The following is a 25,407-nucleotide window of genomic DNA, read 5'->3' as shown; positions in this document are numbered from 1 at the left end:
GTGGAGAATACGGAAGTACCCGAAATGAGGTAGAGAATGAAGTTCCAGGCCGTAATATCCCAGAAAAACCCCCTCCATCATCAATAGCAGGCACGATTGAGATATCAGACCACGACACATCCGACTCAAACAGACAATTAACTCCTGAGATACATAAAAGACCCTTGGCTCACTCCTCTTTCCACGAAGGCTTCGAGTCCAATCAACTCAATGGTGTTGTCCCACCTGCCACCACCGGATGTGCAGCTTGTGCTGCGGGGCATAATCCAGATGCCTTTGAATGCATGATGTGTGGAAGAGGTGTGGATGCCATGAAAGACTGTTCGGTAGCAGTTTCTGCACTGGAAAATGGACACAAGGAAGGTCGTTTATGTGTCTCCTGCAATTCCATACCGTCTGTTAATCCTGTTGGGTTATTATCGAAAAGATATGTTGAAAACTGGAGAGAATTGGCAGATAGAAAGCAAAAGACATCTGGAGGGCTATACACTGAGGGAAATAAGCATAAAATTCGAGAAAGGATGATACTCGAAAAATGTAGAGGTTTACCAATTCTGAAGAATGGAAAAAATGTGACATTACAGCCAGTTAGAATCGAGCATCGTCGCGTAATCTTCATGAACACATTATATTCAATAAATTGAAAAGCTACAGAAGGGTAGCGGTAAGCACAGCACTCTTCGAGATGAGTCAGTGATATTAGGTTGTCTGGTGAGCCGTACGAGATTATCACCAAAATTTAACATTTTTCCGTTTATCAACTGTTTTTAAGTGTGCCAACATGTTATATCTTTGGAGCTGACAACACCGCTCGTCCTCGTCGTGGCCGTGGATAACGCAGAGAGCAGTATACTAACAAACATATTTCCCCAACCGAATTGTTTACGCCAAAAACGGCTTCCTGACCCTGAAATAAGGGCCAGAAACCTACACACTCCATCATAAAAAAGATGGAATCGTTTAGAGGGTTAAACTAGACATTTACCTAAGTATTTGTTTATCTGTGCAATTATATCCCGCCATTAGCTTCTGCTACATTTCAGCACCTCAATATTGCCAATGTATTTTCCTGTCTTTTCGCCACAGATGAAAAGAACACCCCACAATCATTTATACAAAATGATTCAGGATAGTGTCGTCAGGCAGGTTGGGGCATGGCCATATCAACAACGAGCAGCAATCTTGCTCGATTACTTCAAGGCTGTAAAAACCATGGAAGGAATCGAGTACGTCAATTGTAAAGACGATCTCCGCAATTTTGCAAAGAAAATTTTTCATTCGACTCCCAGTTGGATTGGACACTTAGAGTGTGATATATGTGGACATAAACGTTCTACGTTCATGGAAGTCATGAGCCTTCCCGCTGGAGCGCTTGATAAAATGAAGTTTAATACACCCTTCGATTCTTAGATTTACTCGATGGACTCACGAAAATGTTGGCAAAAATCATGTGATGGAGTGCAAAGAGTTACGGAGAACATGATCGGTCATTTCGAAGTAATGCTATTTTTTTATGAAGTCAAGACTCCTGAAGATTCCCAAAAGCGAATGGCGAAGCATGAAATAAGTGGAGAAAATGAGATATGGGGTAAAAAATAGACCCGGAAAATCACAATTTATCACAATTCCGTATTTTTTTCCATTCGTTTTTTCTCATTTCCATTTTTGTTATTAGTTTTCTTTTTATTACGGAAGTATTGACGAGCATCATAAATTCTTCTTCGTCACTTTTTCTCAGACTTTTCCGATTTCACGATTGCTTTGACGGTGATTATTCTTCACAATCATCCGATCGGCATTGACAATCGTAATGACGTCTTGGTCAAGACTTAAAAAAAAATATTAATGACTCATTGCAATTTCGATAGAATGGAAAGTTAAAAAAACGAAATACTTTTTTCTCAATTATTCATACTCTTTAGAGCATTATTGGCAATCGTAGTCACAAGATTGCGGGGGTCTTGGTCAGGAAGAAAGTATTCATGGCTGATTGAAATTTTTATAGACTGGGATAGTTTTTTTATTTAGAAAATAAAAATTACTTCACCTAAGTAATAATCCTAAATTGTGCTCGATGAGTTCATTTGGTTTCAAGTTATAAACATTTGATAAAATGTGAAAAGTGTCTATGCTACACACCTCCTCCTTTATCTATAAATTTTCCAAATGGTCTTCGTATGATTTGATGAATGATTGTGAATATTGAAGGCTTATGCATTCCAACGTGGATATATTTTGAAAAGAAAAATAGTGAAAACTCATCGTCTCTTCATACCTTTATTACAATTGTTTCACAGGAAATATGGTTATATTTGAGACATGCTGGAGCAATGGAGCTGCAGTAAGATTATCATTAAATTCCTTGCCAGAAGTTTATATGTCAAATGCTTAAAGTTTAGGGGAAGTTTAGGGTTAGGTAAGGATTATAGGATCAGTTAATTAGTGGGAAATCGTGTCGGTCCTGAATCGCGCCGCGAAGAGGGATAATTAGTATTATCGTCCGACGTAGATTTAGGGGTTATTCTGTTCGCGAAATCTTCCCGGGATCAACCGTCTGGCTGCGAGTGCCAGCACCCCTAAAAGAGGGATTCGTGAGGAATTTTATTTTACGTGCTATGGTTGGAAGGTCGGCGGGGGTGTTACCACCGACAGTTCCCCGAATTGCCGTACAAGTTAAGTTTAGTTAAGGTTAGTATGTCCACGGATCCCTGGGGGAAACAACCGGGAAAGACTAGCCGCGATAATTAGGGTATTAGGGAAAGTTAATTAAAATAATTCCCCCACTCAAATTTGAATGGGGAGATCTTAGCGCGCCAGGACAATTAGTGCCATCGCGCTAAATCCACCGGAACTAATGTCCCGGTGAGGTATGAGTTCCGCCATCTTTTTGGCAGTTATCGCCAGGACGTACGAGCCACAGGACGTTTTTCCCCAGAGAAGCAAAAAGCAAGAAGGAGACAGTATCACCGGTTACTGGAGATCGCATAATTAATCCAGTTCGCGAGTGTACATCGATCCTGTTCGATCAACGGATCGAACGGGGTTTCCCTCCGTGAGGTGTTCGCGAGTGTTTTCCCAGCCCTGGTTTATTCGAAAACCACGGCTGATCGCGTGTGGAGGATTTTTCATCCCACAGGGCCGTCCCTGGGGAGGTTTTGAGGCGGTATCGCGCGAAAAAGACGTGAAAATCCCGGGGGAAACCGCCGAAAACCCCGTGGAATGCGAGAAATTTATTCGTTTAACCTTGAGGGATGTCGAGGCCGTCGCGGCTTCGAGTGTTTTCCCCCACTCCGCTCCGCTCAATGTTGAGCGTGAATTCCAGCCCAACGGTGCTGAGGAAATCCCGTTTTCGAAAAACGGAGATATCGCGGTCCCCTTCAACGGTGGAAATCCCCAATTTTGGGAGGAGGTTCGCGAATATTCCCCCTCGCTGGTGGAGTTTGCACGACGCCGATCGGTGAAGGCGTTGAGGCGTCGGGAATTAATTACCGCCGGAAAATTCTTATAACGCGTGTCGTGAACGTTGGGCCGTGTGAACTCTCTCGCACACTACTCTCCATCTCTTTCGCTCTCTCGTATCGCCTCTTATAGGCTCGCCGAGGATTTCCTCGGTGATATTAAAAATTCCTATTCTACGACTTTACATCATTTTTTTGCGCTGGGAATAATCCCGGACCTCTCTCGAGGGCCCGCGGAATTACGTGGAGTTGGAATTGCTAATCCACCCACGGGAAAAATTTGTAAATTAAGCCCTTTCATGGGGCCCTAAATCCTTTTGGGAAAATCCCGAGCCCCTCTTGAGGACTCGTGGAATTATGGGGAGGTCTTCAATTGAGAAATTCATAATAAATTATTTTTACAGGGTCCTGAATTTTGAGAGAAATCCCGAGCACCCTCCGGGGCCTCGCGGGCTTAGCTGGGGTTACTTTTTCTATTTTTTTTTCTACTTTTCGTTTTTTGTTGGAATTATCCTCGCCACGGCGGGGGAAAATCAATACCGTTGGCTTTAGTCAACCGGGAAATTTCCGACACCAGTGTTCGAGTTGATTAAGTAAAATAGATAAATTTTGTAAAAACGTCAGTGGAGTTCGAGAATTTACTTTTGAACATTTTCGCCCTTTTCCCCGAATCCACCCCTCTCTCCACAACCTAGCATACTGAGCAGCGCAGGCATCCGTTACCTCTCCCTCAACCCCCTTGCTGAATTAGATGTAAGTACGGGTTTGCGATACGTTTTGCGATTTTAAATTAGGTTTAGGTTTTCGAGATGCTGATTTCTCGATCAGGAAAATTAGCTGGCGCCCGGCAACCTTTTTAGGTCCCAATTTAGTTAAGTTTCGTAACGGCGAGGAGGCCAGAGGGAGGAAGGCCGAAGGTGATGCACATTTTTGGTCGGTTAGAAAATGTCACGTCACAAAGTAGAGCCAGGTTAATAAACTCAAAATCGAAGAGGTGGGAATCACACCACCTCTCCCACTCCAATCAATTTCCCAATTCTTGAAAAAATAAATAGAGGAGGCTCCCAAAAAATCGCCAGTCTGAAAAAAACCCGCTCCCTAAGAGCTACAAATTCCTGACGGAAATATCATTGGAATCGGTCCGACTTTTCCTAATATTTCGGATTCAATCTTTACTATTAAACATTCGGAGTGTTCCTAAATAATATTAGGGAGCATTAATTAGAAATTGTTCGGGGAATCGGCATCCTAAAACAGAAAGTAAACGATTTTCTTGCAGTTCAAGGGAATCAGTAGTAATTGTTGGTGAATAGTGGGTGTGACTCATTATTAATTGTTAATAACTATTAAAAACTATTGAAAAATTAGACTCATAAAATTCAATTCAAATCAAGTTTAACTAGTGAAAGACAGGTACTCCACCTAAGTATCTGTGATAGTGCACTGATTGTCATCTGGCCGAGAAACGTGGTGGAATCACCCTAAGAATTCGCATCTTATAATTTATAACCAGTCTCGTGAGTAATCTCTCAGACTTAAAAGACCGATCCAAAATTGATTGCAAGGTTCTCTTTAGTGTATTGTCAACAGAATTTATGTACGAATTATCTAAGCAAATTTAAATAAATACGTGAAGTTAATGGACCTAATTTTCTTTTTAATTCCTCCAAACTAATTTCTACCAAATTAAATTAATCGCGCAAATCATTCACAGGTAAGAATAAAAAGACAGAACAGCGTCGTACAAAAAAATTAAATAAGAAAAATTCTAGTTTATTCGCAAAAGTAAATGTCTTTCGACGCTAAAATTCTCCGGACATAACAAATACAAGAGTTAGAATACTAGTTCACATATTTTGAGAAATTGATATGTTCGATATGTTTAGAAATCCCAAGGTTTCTCGTTAACAAATTGAATAAATAAGCTAAGTCAATTTACAAACATTTGTCAGCATTATGAAGAAGTATCCAAAAATAAATTAAGTTACGAAATCAAATTCTGAAATTAATCAAAAATAAATGCTAATAAATGAATGAATGAAAACGAGGAATGAACAATCTGAAACGAGGATTCAATGAATCCCCGAAGGTTATCGTAATTCACTAATGATATCACTAGAACCACTGCAAACACAAGAAACGGGAATTATTTCGAGTTTCTAAATTTATATAAAATTCGTTAACTTTTGAAGGTCACTTCACAACCAAAAATTCTCAAGCGTCGGTATACACGCAATGATTCCAATTTCTGTCAACAATAAAAAAAATACTTGAGAAAACCTAGTCTTCATAACCTTCATAAGCTAGAGTTCCTAACACCCATAATTATCGGAAAATATCGGTAGGAATTACAACAAAAAACAACTTTTCCCAGCAACGGCAAAACCCCCTGGACAGCTCAAAAATAGGACAATGGACGCCAAGCGTCCTAACAAATCAAATTCTTAAACAATTGTCATAATAACATAAATCACTTTTCGGAAATGTCCAATCGCTTACCGATATCCAATCAATCTATCCAGTCGAATCAGACCTCTCCCAATAAAGAAATTCGTCCTCCAAACAATCAGCAGGACTTTCCAAAGATTAATTCCTTGTTCTCCACGATGTTCGAATATAATTCCCAAGTAACGTGACTACTTTAATTGATGTCCAAACGATGAGTGACGAGATAAAATGACACCAAATCGAGCGTCACTCGAGAAAATGTTACCGATCATTTGATTGACCAACATTAGGCTACAATCAATTTGTTGATTGGCCATCGATCAGAGCCTGGGGAGACTGAATAACGTTTCACCGACCAAACATTATTTTTAACATAATATTGGATGAAGTCAACAAAACTCAATTTCTTTCAAAATTATTCAGTAATGTTAAACCATGCATTGCCTGAATTAATTAATTAAGTCTAATAATCACGGGACTCGTGAAGAATTCTCACCATTCAGAATTCAAATGTTCTCCAAACTATCTGGCCCATCCGATGGTGCCGTCTCTCATTTTCGCTCGTCAATAGGACTCGGCGCGCGTACAGGACATCCCTTCAAATCATATCTTGCCTTTCAAAAAACTGCTGGAGCCACAAAATCCAGAGATCATGATTCCTCGTGGTTCTCCGAAGGTGTAATTGTCCATCGGTAAGCGATGACAATGACTTAATATAAATCAAAAATTCATCATAGCAAAAAATAATAAAATACCATCATCCCAATAGTTTGAGTTCTGTTCTTGATGACTCCTCGTCTCGACATGAAAATGACTGTTGAACGATCGAAATCAAAATAACATGTTACAATATGAAGTGTGTTGAGATGCAAATTTATTCTCGATATAGATAACACACACTTTATTGAACTATCAATGAAAGTAAAATTTATACCAATCTGTCCAGGGCTCCCTCTCATTTCGCCATCTTTACTGCTAAAACATAGACACGTTGTTCGTTTAAACATAGAAATATAATTCAAATATTACTGTCATTCTAATAATAACATATGAATTGCTTAGTAAAGAAGTTGGTGTAATGCATGGGGTTTCTCAATTTCAAGAGAAAGAGTATGTTTTCATAGTACGTGTCTTCAAAAAATTTGATCCAATTCATTTTATCACATCGGTCAATTTTATCTCATATCCAACGTCACTTTCTTTAGATTGTTGTCTGCTTCGGGAATTGCACAGACTTTTCCTAGTTCTTATTTCCAACCATACTTTTCAAAATAAATTAAAACCACAGTGTAAGACAGATTTTCAAATTACCACCTTAGCTCTCTTCTCCTCTTTTCCTTCTCTCGGGAGTGAAATGGAACACATGCTTGATCAACTAAAACTTACTACTTTGCTCCTGTTTGAAAGAGACTCTGAACCGCGAAATTACCCGTGAAAGGAAAATACAGCTACACGATGAGTAAACTAGAAAAACAGGATCTAAATTTACGTGATAGTTATTCCTCTCTAAGGGTCATTTAAAGGTTCAGATGCGCCTCAAATTTGGAGCAAAAAAACATAAACGGTTTTAGTTGAAAACAAACGCGCAAAATCAGTCGTCTAAAACATCGACCCCACTTCGGATGATTTCAACCAAAAGGAAGGTCCTCTACCGTCCGGGTCATAACTAGGCATGAGTCAATGGAACGGGCTCACTTCTAACTTTTGTTACATATTGATATCGCTCGGCTGTACAAGTCGCTCTAGGAGCACTTGATCTGAACCTTGATTGACACCAAAATAACCGCTGTGGCGTACTGACTGGGTAGAGTCAGTCGAGAGAGCCAACACTACAAATCATGTCTCAGAGAGCCACGTCTTTGACTTGCGTCCAAAGCGCAGAGAGCGATTTAGAGATCTAACTTCTCAACCCTATAAAGGGGAGAAACAAACAGAGAGCAACCGTCCCTTCGTCCGGGAATAGGAGGAAGAGGACCGATAGCGGTGAGTGCACGGTCTTGTACCGTGGGATGGCCACTTCTCAATCCTGAGAAAGGAGAGAAAGTCCAGGTAGTACAGAGTGCGTAGGATTGCTAGGAGGTAATGCTAAAGGAACTAGATAGCTAGCCAGGTAGTTCTGTGCTCAAGGCAAGACCGAGCACGAACTGCTCGAGAGAACTCGCGTAGGCGTTTATATAGCTGCCAGTGCAGAGTGGGAGAAGCGTCGTGTGACGTAGTCCCAAGTGCTCCCCACTCTGGTATTCACAGTGCCACCGTACGGGAGTACGACCTAGGCCCCGCAGGTGATATAGAAACACTACCACGGGTAGGTAATGTAGCGAAGGCTACACCGCTTTATTTGACATAATTCTTTTTCCGTACTACTTCTCCTTCTCACGATTTTTCGACTGAAAATTGATACTACAAGCTTCCCAAGTTCGAAAATCTGAAAATTATTACTAAGAAATATTGTGTAAGAGAATTTTTTCCCGGGTCAACATCCCGGCTTAAATCCTCAAACTATTCTGTCTATCGTTTCTATCGCTCACGATTTTCGGGAAAACCTGACACAACCAGCCGCAAAGGAATGTCGTCTACTCCGCGGACTTACGATGGCGGGTCTCACAATGTTGAGTCAACAACATCTGAGTAACTCTAGTTACCGAGTTTAGCCGCATTCGCAGCGTTGTTCAGAGAGGACCATCGGGGGACGTATGCCCCAGGTCCCTCACACGTCTTCTACTCTCCACTCGGGTGGCTCAACGCGGAAGAAGATATAGATCACCTGCGAATCCTTCTCACCCGCAAGGCGCTAATGCTCAAGGCACATGCGACATGGGCATCCGGAGACCTTTCTCACCCACCTAATGTTCACCCCAACTAGAGGATGCTTCGTAACAGCAATCTCATCGCCAGCCAAACCAAAACTATTTCACATGGAGGTACGTGCGATCAGGCCTACGGGAATCGACTCGATTCCCAACCCTTAATCCGGGTCCATGTCTGAAAAACTTGCGTCAAAAAAACCTCGTCAAAAAAACTTCACGACAAAAAACCCTAACAAAGAAAACTTAACCAAAAAAATCTGAATGCAGAAAAAACTTGTGTCAAAAAAACCCCGTCAAAAAAACCTCACGACAAAAAACCCTAACAAAAAAAACTGGATACAGTACCCATCAAGTAAATGCCAAAACCCGATTATTCAGCTAGCACTAAACTACAACAAAACCAATGATAACATACTCAATTCCCCATAGACAAATAACGAAAATTAGGATAAAAATTAAGTCTTATCCAGGTTTTTTTGACGGAGTTTATTTTGACCGAGTGTTTTTCACGGGGAGATGTGTTTGAGAAAAGTTTTTTTGGTCAGAGTTTTTTTGACGGGGTTTTTTTGACGGGGTTTTTTTGACGGAGTTTTTTAGACATGCTCCCCCTTCATTCACCCCAACACCATGAGTTTCACCCTGGAGATGGGTCTCTGTGGCCGAAAGTGTTCGTTCCGCAGCCACAAAGCAATCCATTTCACTACTCCCTTTCCCTCGTCATTCCGATTCCACGATCGGAACCACGTACTCATCATAACCCCGAAAGGGATTATTGCCACCAACTGATGCGGAGCTCCTAAAACATCCGCTTGACACCAGGGCCTTCTCCCCTTTGGCTGAACCTTTCGGCGTCTGTGGGACATCTATTACCCCACAACCAGCAATCAGCTCGACGGGATCACGGGGGAATAAGCCCTTTTCTAGCATTTTCACCTAGCCGTTGGTCCTTGATCTAAATGGACGGCGCCCTTTGGAATCACCCAGTTTGAACGCCTATACGTCGGCCCTGGACTCCCTAACACACCTGGGTGGGCTTCCAAAATCGGTGACAGCCATCGTTAGCGTCGTCATAGTGTTCCAAACCATGGTCTTACCCTACCACGTTTCTTCCCATGACATGATTGGTCTCACTCACTTTAGGAGCGGCCCGATTGGCCGTCGTCCGATGCCATATTCATCTCTCGCTCGGCTCTGTCAGTCGGCGTCAGATGTCTCCTCCTACCACTAGTGACTTTCTCCAGTGATACTCACTAGTAACGGGAAAATCTCGTTACGATTGCCCGGGCTCTTCCGATGGGTTTTGTACTGGTTTGAAGTAGGCATCCGAGTCGTAAGCGAACTACCAAAATAGTGTGATTTAGAATGTTTCCAGTAGTGGCTAAGTGAACCTACTATTTGAACACGTTACATAAGCTTATTATCAGTGCTGCAGCTAAACCTTAAGCGATATACTAGTTTCCACATTTTCGCTCTTCCAGTTCTAGACGTTTTATGAAAGAGTATGTTCTGTGATGAGGCAGAATCTTGCGCTCCCCCCCCCCCCTGCCGGCTAATTAATACAGCTTATTTTTCCTCGGTTAAGTTAGGTTTAAGTTACTCTTTCTTCGCCACCGTGGGGCAACCCATCCCCAGATATTACTTACCCCCCCCCCCCAGCACTCACGCATCAAGGAAGAGGATCCCACGTGACCCCGGAAGAAAGAGACATCCCCCGTGCGAGATCCCCAGATGAGAAGGAGAAGGACGCCCGATGGCCCCCCCAAAACTAGAAAAGAAGAAGTGAAAAGAATTGGCAGCTATCACTCGTGCCACAACTGCCCCACGAGTCACTGCCTCATAAAGCAACGAAGTTACCCCCAAAGACTCCCGTGAAGAAGTGCCCAGGAAAGACCCTGAAAAAGTGTTAATAAGGAGTAAAAGTGTGAAGAGACAAAGTGTGAGAAGAGAAACTGTGTGAAGGAGAAATACTGTGAAGGACTAAATTTTGTGTGTGAGAGGAATTATTGCGAAAACTGGTGAAGGACAAAGAGAGTAATCTTGTGTGGACGAACAGTTGAGAGTAATCTCGTGTGGAGGACCCGATTTGCCGAGAGGAAAATTGTACGGCTGAACATCTTGGAGAGGATCCGAGGAGAGCCGAGAGAAGGAAGGAAGGAGGCAAAAGCCCAGAGGAAAACCGAGAGAATTCTGAGGACACCATTCCCCGTGAGTGCCTCATTTTTTATTCCCTGCCCCAACGAATTTCCCTGCCCCGTGCCAATTTCCCCCCAACGGTGAGCCTCCAGTAAATGTATTTTAGTTGTAGATTAAGCCTCCTATTAATTATTACCTTTTCAGTCGGCCCCCTTCACTTCTCCCCCTCTTTCCAGAGTTAGAGTCACCCCTTCTTTTTATTATATTATTCCGTGTAGCCGCAAGTGAGTTGGCCTTACCCCCCACCCTCGAGTTATATTAGTTAAAAGGCCTGGATTATTTTGATGTAATAGTTTGTAAAAAGAGTAGAATACAGATAGTCAATTTATAAATCCCCCCCGAGTAATCCTTGAGAATCCCCTCTCTCTTATCATTTCAGGTCCTCCCAGAAATTATAATAAATTTCGCTTCCATTTTTCAGAGTATCGTAAATTCCCCAATATCGTGCCTTCGCCGGGAATTATTATATTTTAATTCCCCGGACAAGGTCACAGTTCTTAGGAGTTCACACCTTCGAACCAATTCGTGAGCAGTAGATGAGTAAGGCCGGTTCTGGATAGATAGTTTATGCAGCCGACCCTATCACTTCACCTCTCGCTCTCTTTCTTGCACCCATGAGGCGGAGTTATTGAAATATAGTAGGAGTCTATATCTATATCGAGTTCTCGATCTGCTAGCGCCTATGGACTGTTATCGGCTTTCTATCGCTATCTAATTATCGATAGCGCTCGGCCCTATCGACCGGATCTGTTATCGACCACCCTACCTTACCAACCTCCCGACGTTAACGGAGACCAACCATATTAAAGAATCCCGACCCTCTCTCCGTAACTCACGCGTTCCATCTTTACATCTGCCACTTTGCCATTTCGCGGGAAGTCTCCAGGTGAGCTCCGGGTAGTTGGCTACTCATTAATAAAAATTAATTATTTAATTTCGCCAAATCGTTTGACAGTCGTCAGTCGCTGTATGTCAGACAATTTTTATCGTTTGTCAGATTAAATTGATTTTTTATCGATTTTTTAAATTGCGGGAGCCAAAAACACAAAAATTAGGCCCCAAAAAATAAAAATTCACCTAATTCAGTTTAACAATAACTCAATCAATAAGAAATCGTTTGTAGGTGATTGACAGGTGATTCGTCAGACTTCTACAAACTGATCTTAAACCAAAAAATAGAGAAAAACTATTTAGAAATATGAAAATGGCGCTGAGTCAGAATTGCTCGGAAGTGGGGATAACCGCTACATAAGTAGTCTCATCATCAGCTTGTTATGTAGTTACGTGGTTATGTTTTAACGTCAGCGATTTGTTCAAAATTTCGATCTAATTCTAGCTATTTGGATGTTTTGGCAAAGAAGTTCGCGATTCCCAAGTTAATGGAAAACAAATAGCGACAGAACAACTCGACAAAAATAACCTACTGTGCTTCACTTTTTGAAGGCTCTAATACAAAAATTCATTTCTTTCTATTGTAAACAAGTAATCAACTGACTTCAACATGACTGTGAATGTTTTTTGTAATTGTACCATGAAATCTTCATTCAGAAATGAAGTTATTCTTCACGTTCAAGTGGCAAAAAAAACGGGTATTATCATCTTCTTGTTATTGTGAGATTTATCACTCATATTTATCATTACGTCTCAATCTTCATGATTATTTGGTGGAAGAAAATGGGAAGAGGAAAAAAAACCGATCGGGCGATAGGAAAAGAGCCTGCAATGCTCAACGAATAATTCCTGCCAATTCGTTACTTTTTCTGGAATGAAAAAAAATTACCATGTTTCACGAGTCAATTTGGAAATAAATTCAAGGATATTTTCGCTGTGGATTTTTTGGTGAAGAAATAATTTCATATTCAGTGATTATTTCATGTTGTAGATCTTGTCGTTGATCAACCAAAAATTAATAGAATAGAGATTGTAATTTAGACATATGACTTATGACTTATTAACTGTAGACGGTCCTCGAAAAGAGGAGTGCACAATGAACCTTACGGCGATTTTGCGCTCTGCTTGTGGCAGCCGTCTAGTCGAGAGGTGTCAGCATCTGTGCCCCACTTGCAAATTCGTAGAGCCCGTTGAAGCCGTCCCTGTCGATGTAAAGGTCATTAAGGCAAGTGGTCTCAAAGATATCCAAACGCAGTTTGTCAAGACTACTGCATTTTGTACTGAGATAGTGGCGGTCCTCCTCTACCAAACCGCATCTCAGGCAGAGAGGATCATCTCCCTTGCCGATTTTCGCCAGGTAGGCAGCTAACGGCCACTGTCCCGTGATAAGCCCCAGTAGAGCGTGCAGCTTTACCCTGGGACACCAGTACGTCAGCCAGCCTCCTGGAGGGTTCCCGGAGGAGGGATCTTTGGATTATTTTCTTTATGTAGTCGGAATGAACGTCAAAGTGGTCTTTTTCCACCGGCGCCATTGCCAGACATCCCGGTTTGGCCAGCATATCGGCTTTTTCATTGCTAAGTATGCCGGCGTGACCTGGTATTCAGGACACCTTTAATTTGTTGCAGGTTGCAATTCCATCCATCAACTCTGTGCAGTCGTTTACCAACCTGGAGCCACTCTCATGTTTGAGTAGGGCCCTTAGTGCCTGCCTGCTATCCGAGTAGGTGTGTATTGCCTTGCCTTTGTGCTGCCTGGCCAGTATGATTCTGGCGCAGGCTCTCCAGGCAGCCAATTCTGTTTGAGCCGGGGTGGCGTGTGGGTCCAGTCCAAGGGCCTTCTCAACGGAAGGTCGATCGGACCACACTCCTGCCCCCGCTCGGCCGCACATCTTGGAACCGTCCGTGTACCAGACCAGCCCGTGAGGTGGCGACCATTTAGAGGCCGCCCACGCATGCGTGTCCGCAGTGCTTAGGTTAACCTTGAATCTCTTGTGAGGGTGGCATTCAGTTTTGTATGCGTCTCCCCCGTTGGACAGTGAACCAAGGAGCACCCTCTCCTCCGTGAGGAGCGAAGCATGCCCCTTCCTGGCTTCCCTCCAGGTGCCTGTTAGCTGCAGCCTGGCTGCTGTTGACAGCGCCACATCTCTTATGATGAGGTGTGGCGGCTGCATGAATAGTAACGCTTCCAATGCCGAGGGTGGAGTCGTTTTGAGCGCCCCCGTAATTCCGAGCAGAGCAAGCCTCCCCAGTCTATCGACCGTTTTCCTGTGGCAGGCCTTGTACATGGCCGGCCACCAGGCAACAGCTGCGTAGGTTAGTTGTGGGAGCATGATAGCTGTATAGATCCATCTTACGACCTTCGGTCTTAGCCCCCAAGTGCTTCCAAACATCCTGTTGCAAGCCCAGCATGTCCCTATGACTTTGCTGGTTTGCATATTGATGTGTTTTTTCCAGCTGAGTCTTCTGTCGATCCATAGACCTAGGTACTTTACGTCTTCTGAGAAGCCCAGTACTGTGTTGTAGATGGTGGGGGGTTTAACCACCAATCTCCTCTTGCCAGTGAAGAGCACCATCTCGGTTTTTCCGGGGTTAACCTTGAGTCCATTAAATGTGCACCATCGCTGGACGTGATTTAGTGCATTTTGCATTTTGAAAGATAGCGTACCGTTGTCCTTACTGGACACAAGCAGCGCAACGTCGTCTGCATAGCCTATCGCCTCCACCCCTAGCTCTTCCAGCCCAGTCAGGAGCCCGTTCACAACGGAGAGCCACAACAGGGGAGTGATAACCCCCCCCCCTGCGGGCAGCCCCTCCCCGCGAGCGCCCTGACCGTGCTGTCGCCCAGGGAGGAGGAGACCGCTCTTGTTCGGAGCATAGCAGCTATCCATCTAATGATGGGCTGTTCGATGCCGAACGATGCTGCTGCTTTCTCCATGGTGTTAAAGGAATTGTTGTCGAAGGCTCCCTCGATGTCAATGAAGACACCGAGCGTGTCCTCTTTTCTTGCCTTGGCACCTTCGATCTTGCCCACCAGGTGGTGCAGGGCAGTCTCCTGCCGACTTGGTAGGCGTGTTGAGAGAGGCTGATTGGATTAGTCCTCAGAGCCCCCATTTTGATGTGCCTATCGACGAGCCTCTCCAGTGTTTTTAGGAGGAAAGAGCTCAGACTGATAGGCCTGAAGGATTTGGCGTTGTCATAGCTGCACTTACCCGGTTTGGGGTTAAAGACAACTCTGACCTCCCGCCATCTATTAGGCACATGCCCAAGAGCAAGGCTTGCTCTTAGCACTGGCAGCAGCCTGTGCAGGAGCTGCGGACCCCCCCTCTGCAGGAGCGCCGGATATATCTCGTTGGGGCCCGGGCTCTTATACATGTCGAAGGAGTCCACAGCCCACCTCAGGTCCTCCATCGTAATGATCTACAAGGCTATGCGCCAGTATGGGTCAGCCCTCTCTGGTTGCTCCAGAACCGTCCCCGTGCACGAGACCCCCCTCTGTATATTGAAGTCCGGGAAGTGCACTTGGATCAGATGTTCCAGAATGTCACTGGGCTGTGTGATGATCTCTCCGTTAGGGAGTATGATTTCCCCCAGCCCTTGCATTGCTCCCCCCGAAAAGACCCTACAAAGCCTGGCTACCTGTTGTAGGGCCTCCAGGTCATCACAGAAGTCCTTCCAGGCGGTTTCCTTCGATTTTTTGATGAGTCTTTTGTACGCCCTCTGCGTATTTCTGTACTGAGTCCATTCCTCATGGCTCTTTCTTCTGTAGTCATGGTCCCAGAGTGGCCTGGAGAGCACTCTGAGTCTATCCGGTTCACGGCTTCACCATGCCACTTTTTCCCCTGCCTACTCGCTTTTATTGGGGATGCCTTGTGGAAGGCGCCGATCAGGGCATCGTGGATTGTGTCCACTTCATCCTCTAATCTGCGCACGTTGCTGGGCCTCAACCGCCGTTCCCCCAACCTTACCTCCAGCCCCTCTTTAAAAGTGGTCCAGTCGGTAGTCTTGGGGTTCGTGCGTGCGAGACCCTGCATCTTCCGGGCTCTACATTCAATGCTAAATTTGATGCGTCTGTGATTGGATAGTGTGTCCTCCCGGTCCACCTTCCAGTCAACGCACCTTTGCGGTAGCCTCCTGTCACACAGTGTAATATCGATGACACATTGGCAGCGAGAAGTGACGAACGTGAGACTGGAACACCTGTTTAGGACCTCCACGTCCACGTCTGCCAGGTATTCCGAGAGGGATATGCCTCTGGCGTTGTTGTTCTCACTGCCCCAAACCACGTTCTGCGTGTTTGCGTCGCAACCCACGATGAGTTCCTCCAGCTTGTCATGGACGAGGTTGGCTTGTGCCTTAGTCAGGGACGGCTCAGTGTAGTTGCTTGGTATGATTGCTTCCTTGCCGCCACCTCTCGCCGCCATCCCGAACCAGGTGACTCCAAGTCCAGCCTTCACCCTTTGCTTTTTTCGGGTCGCAGTGTCTTCCGGCGGAGTGGCTCCACTATCAGATCTGAGTCTTTTGGACCCATTCCCCCGTTCCTCTCCACCTTCGGCTGTCCCCGATTTGTTTGGAGAGCACTGCTCCCGCAAGTCCTCTGATGCCATTCTGGCCTTGCGGACCCTGCGCTTCTCCGCTCCTGTGCGCCCTTTCCGCTTCTTTATGTCTGTGGGTCCGACTTTGGCGACTTCCTCAGTAAGAGGAGTCAACTCCAGCGTCTCCATTTCCATTTCCGTAGTCTTCTGTGCCCCGGTCGGAGCATCTGAGACTGTAACGGCCGGTACTACCTGTAAGGTCTCAGACGTTCCCTTTGTGAGGGCTTTTGCGTCAGAAATGTTTGTATTAATTGGGTCTATATGGTTCCACGAGTATCCTCGGAATTAAAGGTTGGCCCCAACAGAGCCGGGACGCTGAGGTAAGGCCTAAATATGGTGGGGTGCGGCTTGGTGCTCCAACGGTCTTGTTTGCAACACTGTAACCCCAGTGCCATTCAGCCATCGGCAGGAATCACTTCCACGTTAGCTTGGGGAGTTGGTCTGCGGCGCGGCCTTCGGTTCCCTCCAGGTTTTTAAGCCCTTCGGTTCCCTTATAGCCCACGCTGACCGTCGATTCGGCAGGACTGGCGAGAGCTAGTCACATATCTCTATTTTTCCAGCCCTCAACCTGCCCCACCTCTCCGTCGGCCGTCCCTCTATCCGCCACCTGTGGACGCACCCGATTGGCGCTCAACCTTGTCCCTCTCGTCTCGTTTATAGAGCGCGTCGAGGGACGTTCGGGAATTTAGACATACTAGAAGTTTATTGTTCTTGGATAATCAAGTAATCGAATAGTTGCATTGGAAATTATTTAAATAATGAATAATTTGTCGCTTCACGAATGTTATAAGATGTTAACATTGTATCATTTTATCTCTCATTGGTAAATATTATATACCTTGTATAACGCATATTTAACAGAAAATGTTCTGTCAGAGCGACAATAGTTATCTTCCAAAATCGATTGAATTTAACTATTTTATATTCAATTGTGTACAAACTTATGATGGTCGCACTTTTGATGACTGTTTTTGCTTTTGTTAAAAGTGTATGGAAATGGGTAATTGAAAAGAAAAAAAAAACAAAATTGGCATAAAAACATTTATTGAATTAGTACATTTCTTTCCTGTATATAACACTTGGCTTCATTAGATTTGAACGATGGATGACGTCCAGATGAATTCACACAGACCAAATGTTATGAGGAATCCAATGCAGCTCGGAGTTCGCTCCTTTTGGAGTTGTTCAAATCTTGAATTCCTGTGACACAATTCATAGGATGTCTAATAATGAAGAAGAATTACAACAAACTGAGGGAACGGTAAACATCATAGAGGGTTTGGCAGATCCCTACTTTTTTTGTCAAAAAGAATAGTCATTCTCGAACACGGAAAAATATTCTTGATTGCATAAAGTATCTGCGGTGGACATTGTAGTGTATTGTAATACTAAATCATAAATATAATTGAGAAGTTTCATCAGTTTTTCTAAAATCTCGAAAGTTCCCTATTCGCTAGGAAATTACTTTGAATTATTTACTGAGCTGTTAATCATTTTTTTGTTGTTTTCATTGGAATGCTGGATGAAAAATATTATATAGAAAAAATGAAAAAAATTCATTTTATCTGCATAATTTCTACATCAAATTTTTTCTCTTTATTTGTGTCAAAAAGATGAAAAATCCAATTATAGTTGGAATTATCTGAATAAAAATCACTATTCAATGCTCCACTTACAACGTAAGATGATGATTCTCTACTACGATGCATAACTACTTTTCTCTTCTTTCTGTAAATATTGTTCTTCGATCGGATCACCTGTTACCGATGTAGTCGGTAGTAACTAATTAGAATATTTACATTTTTAGGATAACGATATTTCAATAAATTGAAGCAGTTCTCAGCATCATCTGTCGACGTTAACATCGGTACTTGGTCCTCTGGAAAAAATCTGTGCCAGAGAATTCTTAACTAATTAATGGTCATAAATTATCAAAATGGATTCAATAACAATCGTAAATGATAAAATTTCTCAATGAAATTTTTTGAAAACATTCTTTACAACAGATCTATTCAATAGCATTCCAATCACATTTTGCATCGAATTGCATTTGAATTTGCATTGCTTTTGAATGGATAAAGAGTTGAAATTGTTAGCATTAAAAAAATCATTTTCGACCAGAAATTAATGTCCAGAAAAAATTTGCATTTTTTCTAGCTTGTTATATTAATAAAGACAAGTCGGAAATGAGAATATTTGGTCTTGCAGAGTTTCAATTTTTCTCTCAGTGTATTAAAATTTAACGAATTTTCATGAGATGATAAAATGTGATGAATTTGTCAGAAAAACCACTGATGACATGTATAATAAAATAAATTGTTTAAGTGTCACAATTCAACTCACTAGAAATTTACTCAGACATAGGCAGAAAGACCTCTCAGGACTGGTATTGCGATTTTCCCAGTATTGCGATCTGCCACGTTATGACTCGAGTATATACAGGGTGTCCCACAAGTGCATGCTCATCCTTTACCAGCATGTAAAGGGGGTGATTCTGAGCCGAAAAGTCCTCTTCCACTTTTGGATCAGAAGCCCCCCCCCCCCCCCCCGGAGATATTACGGTAAATAGGAGAGGCAATGACGTTGCGACGTTAAACGGCAGTACGTCCGTGTGGCTCCGCACACATAGCAAGCTGCCTGGAAGGGGCGTCGCTCTTGCATATATCGGAGCCCAACGCTGCAGCGTCATTGGCTCCATATTTACCCCAATATCTCCGGGTGGGTGCTTCTGATCCAAAAGTGGAAAAGGACTTTTCGGGTCAGAATCACCCCCTTTACATGCTGGTAAAGGATTAGCATGTACTTCTGGGACACCCTGTATAGATCATACAGAGTAGTTCCATTTTTACGGTGGACGGTGTCATCTGGATCACGGTGTAGTTGCTGTCATACAACCACCATTGTCCGTCTACTAAACAATAAACAACATATCTTTTCCTTGCGAGTTATTACCCCTGCTAATCTGTGAAAAAATGACAATAGAATGACAAATGTATTCTTCAGTGGGAAAAATATAATTAAGGGATTCATTATTAATAACGATAGATCAACCAGTCACCTGAATTTACATTCAATCACAATTTTTGTTGGCCATTTGTGCAGAGAACACTTTCGCGACTTTTTAAATTCAATAAACAAATGAAAATTTGGTGCATTCATCAGCTCAGACGATCCAGGGCATGACTGATGACAACATTTAACATTTTGGAGTAAATTGTGAAATTCGAGCGCTCTTTCGAAATTCGTGAATGACTTAAACACTTTTTTTTCATTGATCTCGATCACTGGTACCTTCTCAACATAAAAGCCACAAACATTGCATTGAAAATTCTTCCAAATACTGGGTTCGTCAGTCATTGTGCTAGCCCACATTTGTGAGGGCGTACCTTGGACACGTATATTACTTATGTGTACATGGTTATAACTTTCCTCTTGCAGTTTACAAATGTCACTGTTACACATAGATTGCAACATCAGTGCCCTTGTTCTGTAAGCCTACTCTATATGTCCATCCTCATGAAGCTTAATGATAAACTCCAGAATAGGGACGTCATGTGTATTCTTAATGTGCGCAGTGTAATTAGTGTCATTAGTTGCGATACAGAACAATGCATGTAGAATACAATCAAAACTGGCCGTCTGGAGAACGTAAATAATTCTATCATCCCCCATTTCGATTCCAGCTACCAACTCCCCCGCTTGAAGCATGTGTAGTCCCTGCAAATCGCTGCCATCATCGCGGTCATCGTTATAGACGTCCGAATAACGTAGAATCATGTCCTTCTTCTCCTTGTTTTTCCAATTGTCACGCGGCGTGCTATCAGAATCGTATGTTAATTCCTTGGAATAACAATCACCGCTAACGATGGCTTCTGGTAATACTTTCTGTTCTCACACTTTAGTGTTAGACTCTAGATCTTTATTGTCTTTATTCTGCTCCTCTTCACTCAACTGTTTTAATGTAATCCCCGAATCGTAAAAATCTCCACTCCGATCATCATCGCCATCAGTGTCTTTAAGTCCTTCTGGTTGTCCCCGAATTTTCTTTGCAGGAGGAACATTGCCATTCTGACAACTCTGCCGTTTTTTGGTGTTACTCTCTTCTTCTAGAACTTCCTCAGTAGTGGATGTCACCGTAGATGAAGTTTTGTTTTCACTGGAATTCAAGTGAACATAAATTACTCCACGAGGCTCTATCTTGGTTGACTGTGGCGTTTTTTAACGATTTTTGGCAGTATGTCATTGCATGTTTCCCAGTTGGCGATCCCACGATAGCAATAACCAATATAGTGCTGTGAAACGTATCCAATTACACCAGCCAGTCGATGTGATCGGTTTTTCCGTTGAATTACTGTTGGGACATCACTGAGTGGACATTTCAAGCCGCTTTTGTAAGTTGAATCTGGACGAACATCCAATTCTACAAATACTTGATCAGCGTATGTAATTTCAACATTGCAGGCCTTTCTGCAGAACTTATTAACCCATTGGCGATTACAAGGCTGGTTAAATGTCTCACATTTTTCTGAGACACGAAATCCTTCGCTTTCGATAACTTTATGGTTTGCAATTAAACTACGTTCGAGATGTGAAGAAAATCCACTTTCTGGACATGCTGTGGTAATCGTGGCTGAAGGATCCTCCCTAAAACACGTCTCCCATATTTGACGTAAATTTTTGAAAACATCAACGCGATGTGATTTCAGTCGTTTAACCTGATCGAAAGACATTTCGATAGAATCCCTGAACAAATCTGTCAATAATATTACTCGCTGATTATAAATTTCTTTGCAGGCACCTGTCTCAATGAATTGAGAAATAAACTTGATCGCTTTACTCTGTCAAGACTTCAGAGTCAACCTGTATTGATTATCATGAATTGCGGCAGCGGTTATTATTTGGATCAGCTAGTCGAAGCCACATGTGTTATTATCAAAATAGTACTCTCCATTTATCAAGGGGGGATTTTTGACAGTGTTTCCATTCCATAACAGTGATGTCTGTTTGCCATTTCCAGCTAAGTTATTACGGTGACCAATATCAGGTTCAGAGTAACAATAGAATCCAGTGACCTTCGGAATCAACTTAGCATGCCAGAGATTTTCTGTAGGGTTTTCCTCATCGACATCTGGTTCAATAGAACTACCATCTTCATTAACATATGGTTCTGCAGGGGGAGGTTTATTGAAATTCTCTGAGGAATTTACATCACATATTTCATCGGATATTTCAAGAGGTGCAGATTGACCAGTGTTTTTTTGTGGCTGCTTTTTGGTTAGAGGACTGGTACAAGGTCCCTCCTCATCGCGAAACTCTTAATTTTGAATTAAAATTCGCTGATCCAGCTGCGTCATCCTCAAACATTTTTTGTGCTGTGCTTCGCTTCCTCAGTTTCTTCATACGGTATTTCTCCTCCCAGATTTTTTTCTTCGTCATCAGTAAGAGAGTGATCTGTACGGTAAGCGACGGTTTTTTCTAACTCTCTCCGTGTATCTAATGCAGAGAGGCCGGTTTTAGTCACTGTATCTTGAGATTCATGGAGAGCGACTGTACATGTAAGTGAGAAAATTTTCTGGAATTCGCACAATGATCTACAGTCAATCATACACGACAAACGCAATAAGTACATGTGTCGAACTTTTTTGAATTTCATACTCTTGTTATAGACCCGAGCGGTTGGGTTCGATGATAGGGATAGATCACTTGTAGATAATTAGAAATGAATATCTCTCAGGGAGATTCAACTTTTTAACGATTAAACGATTTATTCAATAATTATAGTCTTTAATTAATGCCGTAAATATCAGGCAAAGTGACGAATAATCGGATTACTAATTGTCTGTGTCTGACAACCTGACTAACTGACCCAGTGGCAACGAACTCACGAGCTTATATTTCATCGTGGATTCGATTGCAACAAGTGTTTTATCTTTGTTTTACACCTGGAGAGACATCGGGTGACGTCCCAGGTGTACGTAAAGGCCATAGCCGTTGATGGGGCGAAGTGCTGACACTGCACCCCAGTGATCCACATTATGACGAATATATGTGGACTTAATCCACAAATATTCGGGATAGTTTATATTACAACATTGACATTCTTTGATTCGATTTTACATGTATTTGGATAATATGTGCCACTTCGCGTGTCGTCATATTATCCAGGTCAATGAGAAATTGCCTAATACTATTTCTTAATTTAATGGTATTTCTGGGGCATAACACTCTGAAAACAGGACCAACTGCGCACGATTTTCATCAGATGAGCAATGTCGAGTCTCAGATATGTTTGAATTTTTAGAAGGTACTTGTAATCATTAGTCCAAGAAAATAGGCCTTCAAATGCGAATTTTGGGGTAAATACTTGAATTTTTGATATAACTTACTTTGAAACATATAGAAACGAATTGTGGAAGATTTTTTTAAATTCACCCCCGAGAAGGGGAGAAAAAAAATCAATAAGGTGTTTTTTTATTAATTTTGGGAAAACGGTAAGGACTATGAAAAAAAAGTTTCAATGGAAGTTGTAAAGCATCAAATATTACATAAAAGTGATTTTTTTACTTTTCCTCTTCAAATCAAAATTAACCGAGGTAGGGTTGCTAGAAGCTATGGGATGATAGAAGATACTTTAAAAAATCATAAGTTGCTGAAAAATCGAGATATTCAATATTATTTTTTTTCAATTTACTCAGAAAATTGTAAACTTTAATTCTAGAGATACATATTTTTTTTTTATTGTTTATAAGAAAGTTATTATAATTTGAAATTTTCTTTTTAAAATTAAATTGGCTGTCCTTGATAAAATTGATGTTTTTCTTCAACTAATGATTTCACTATTTCATGAATTTCCAATGTGCGTTTGATTTTTTTTGGTACCTGCCCGTTCCAACCAGGTAGAAGAAAATTTACCTGGAGAAATATTTTTAGAGGCGGCGCCTTTGCATTTACTACAGAGTGACGGCCTTTACGCGCATGCGTCAGTCAAGCTCAATGGGCCTCTGTGTGTATGCTCTCGAACACACAATTGTATTAATGTGTAGAGTATATGGATAAAGTTGATACTTTTGTTGGAAAATCGCAAAAAATGTCCAAAAATGATGAATTTCATTTTTAATCACTAATAACTTTTGAAAGAGTGGATTAAAAAAAAAAACGTTATACGAGGATTTCTTTATTGGGGCCAAAAAATTTAAAAGAAACTTCTTTAAAATCAGTAAAGACTTATCTTGTCGGTGGATTGCTAAAAGAGAAACTTATAATTTACCAAAAGACATTTATGGTCAAAGATTAAAATAATTTTTAACAACTTTATATTAGAAATTGTTCGTAATTATAGTACATTATGATATACGTCCAAAATATTACAAAAAAATTACTCCATTATATCAGACAAAATGTTTTCGACTCGGTGATTTACAAATTTGATAAATCACTTTAAAATTTGTCGAAATTAATATTAATCACGTCCATTGAACTGCTGCTTGGAACGGCTAATCTTTCCTCGTCTTCTTCTACATTTTCTACTGTTGTTTCTCTCGAATGATTATCGCAGGTTTGGCCATGACAAAACTTGCAAGATTCATTGCATTTTAAGTCATTTTTTTTGCAACTACATCTGGCTGACGTACAATTGGTTTTACATCCGCAAAAAATCTGTAAACCATGCATAAACAAATTAATATACGTTCAGTTGCATAATAATCACCTTGCAAGAACAAAATTCATCAGTATATGTTTATACCTCTTGTGTGGGCATCTCAGAATGAGTGTTTTTAACACTCTGTCTTCCTACATTCATAGTAAGAGCTTCATTTTCTTCATGTTCTCCGCCGTCAAGAAAATTTTCCCCTTCACCATCATCATCATCATCATCCTCATCCTCATTTTCATCTTCATCCTTATCGCCATCACCATCGTCATCATCATCATCATCTTTGTCTTCATTTTCATCTTCCTCAAGAATGAAGCAAGTTGAAGCATTATCGCAGCTTTGGCCTTGACAATTTTTGCAAAATTGGTTGCATTTTAAACCACTCTTTTTGCAACCGCACCTAGCCGATGAACAATTGGTTTTACAGCCACAAAAAACCTAGGAAAAATACAATGAAATGTTAGTAATATACGTTTATTTTTAAATATTATTTGGAAAACAGAACTTGATAAAAATTATAGCTTACTTTTTCTATTAATTCCTTCGGTGCTGGTTCCACCGTTGACATGATAGGTATCATCATAAATAAGGTTTTTTTCCAACCCCAATCGTCTGGATTTAGAGCGTTGCCTAACCACTGTTGGATCTGGTAGTACACTCGCTTCGTGTGTTCTCGTAACGCAGATTTTGTCGGTGGTAAGGAAGCTAAGATGACTTCTTTTTTAAAGGCAGCAGCAGATGATGAAAAGATATTATATCTTAAATCACCAAGGGTCAGTTCTTCGTGATTACTTTGGCCATATAAATGAAATATAATCTTCTCAGAAACTGCGTATAATTCATCAATTGAACGATTTGGCTCATAGAACACGGAAATTAATGATTGAAGATCAGGTTTTTTTTTTCAACAGAGATATAATGCTCTTTTTTCCTTTCTTAAAAATTGCGCTTGTAGTATCGCAGCCAGCGAAAGCATGTGCAAAAAGCAAAAAGGGCTTCAAATTTTTGTCATTCTGCGTTGAATAAATAACGTTTGCTTGTTTTCCTGAAGTCATTTTATAGAAGTATATCACCTCGTTATCGGAGACAAGTGAAATTAAAATAATTAGTATATCAATATCGTTGCCCACTATCGTGACTGATTGATTTCTACTTTCTTTTAAATTTATTGCAGTTTGCACAATCAAAAGGTCGGCGTCTTCAGTAGCTATTTTCGTATTAATACCGTGTTGTTGGAGGTAATCAGTAAGTAAATCTACAAATTGTTTTTTATTCGCAATATTCGACAGAAATTTTTTTTGAGTTAACGTTACTAGATTGTCTTCAGAAATTTCAACATCTGCAGCAACGCATTTTTCCTTTCG

At 41.7% G+C, this 25,407-nt stretch overlaps 1 protein-coding gene across 1 annotated transcript; it reads right to left on the bottom strand.

The window, feature by feature from the left end:
• Window positions 1-13,398: 13,398 nt before the first annotated feature.
• Window positions 13,399-14,370, bottom strand: LOC105271707 (uncharacterized). The gene has a single exon (XM_011313423.1). It carries the CDS (start codon window positions 14,368-14,370, stop codon window positions 13,399-13,401), a length of 972 nt encoding a protein of 323 aa, XP_011311725.1.
• Between the last annotated feature and the right edge of the window lie 11,037 nt (window positions 14,371-25,407).

Source organism: Fopius arisanus, unplaced genomic scaffold, assembly GCF_000806365.1.
Source record: "Fopius arisanus strain USDA-PBARC FA_bdor unplaced genomic scaffold, ASM80636v1 scaffold00120, whole genome shotgun sequence".
NCBI lineage: Eukaryota > Metazoa > Arthropoda > Insecta > Hymenoptera > Braconidae > Fopius > Fopius arisanus.
This window is presented reverse-complemented; position numbering and strand designations above follow the sequence as displayed.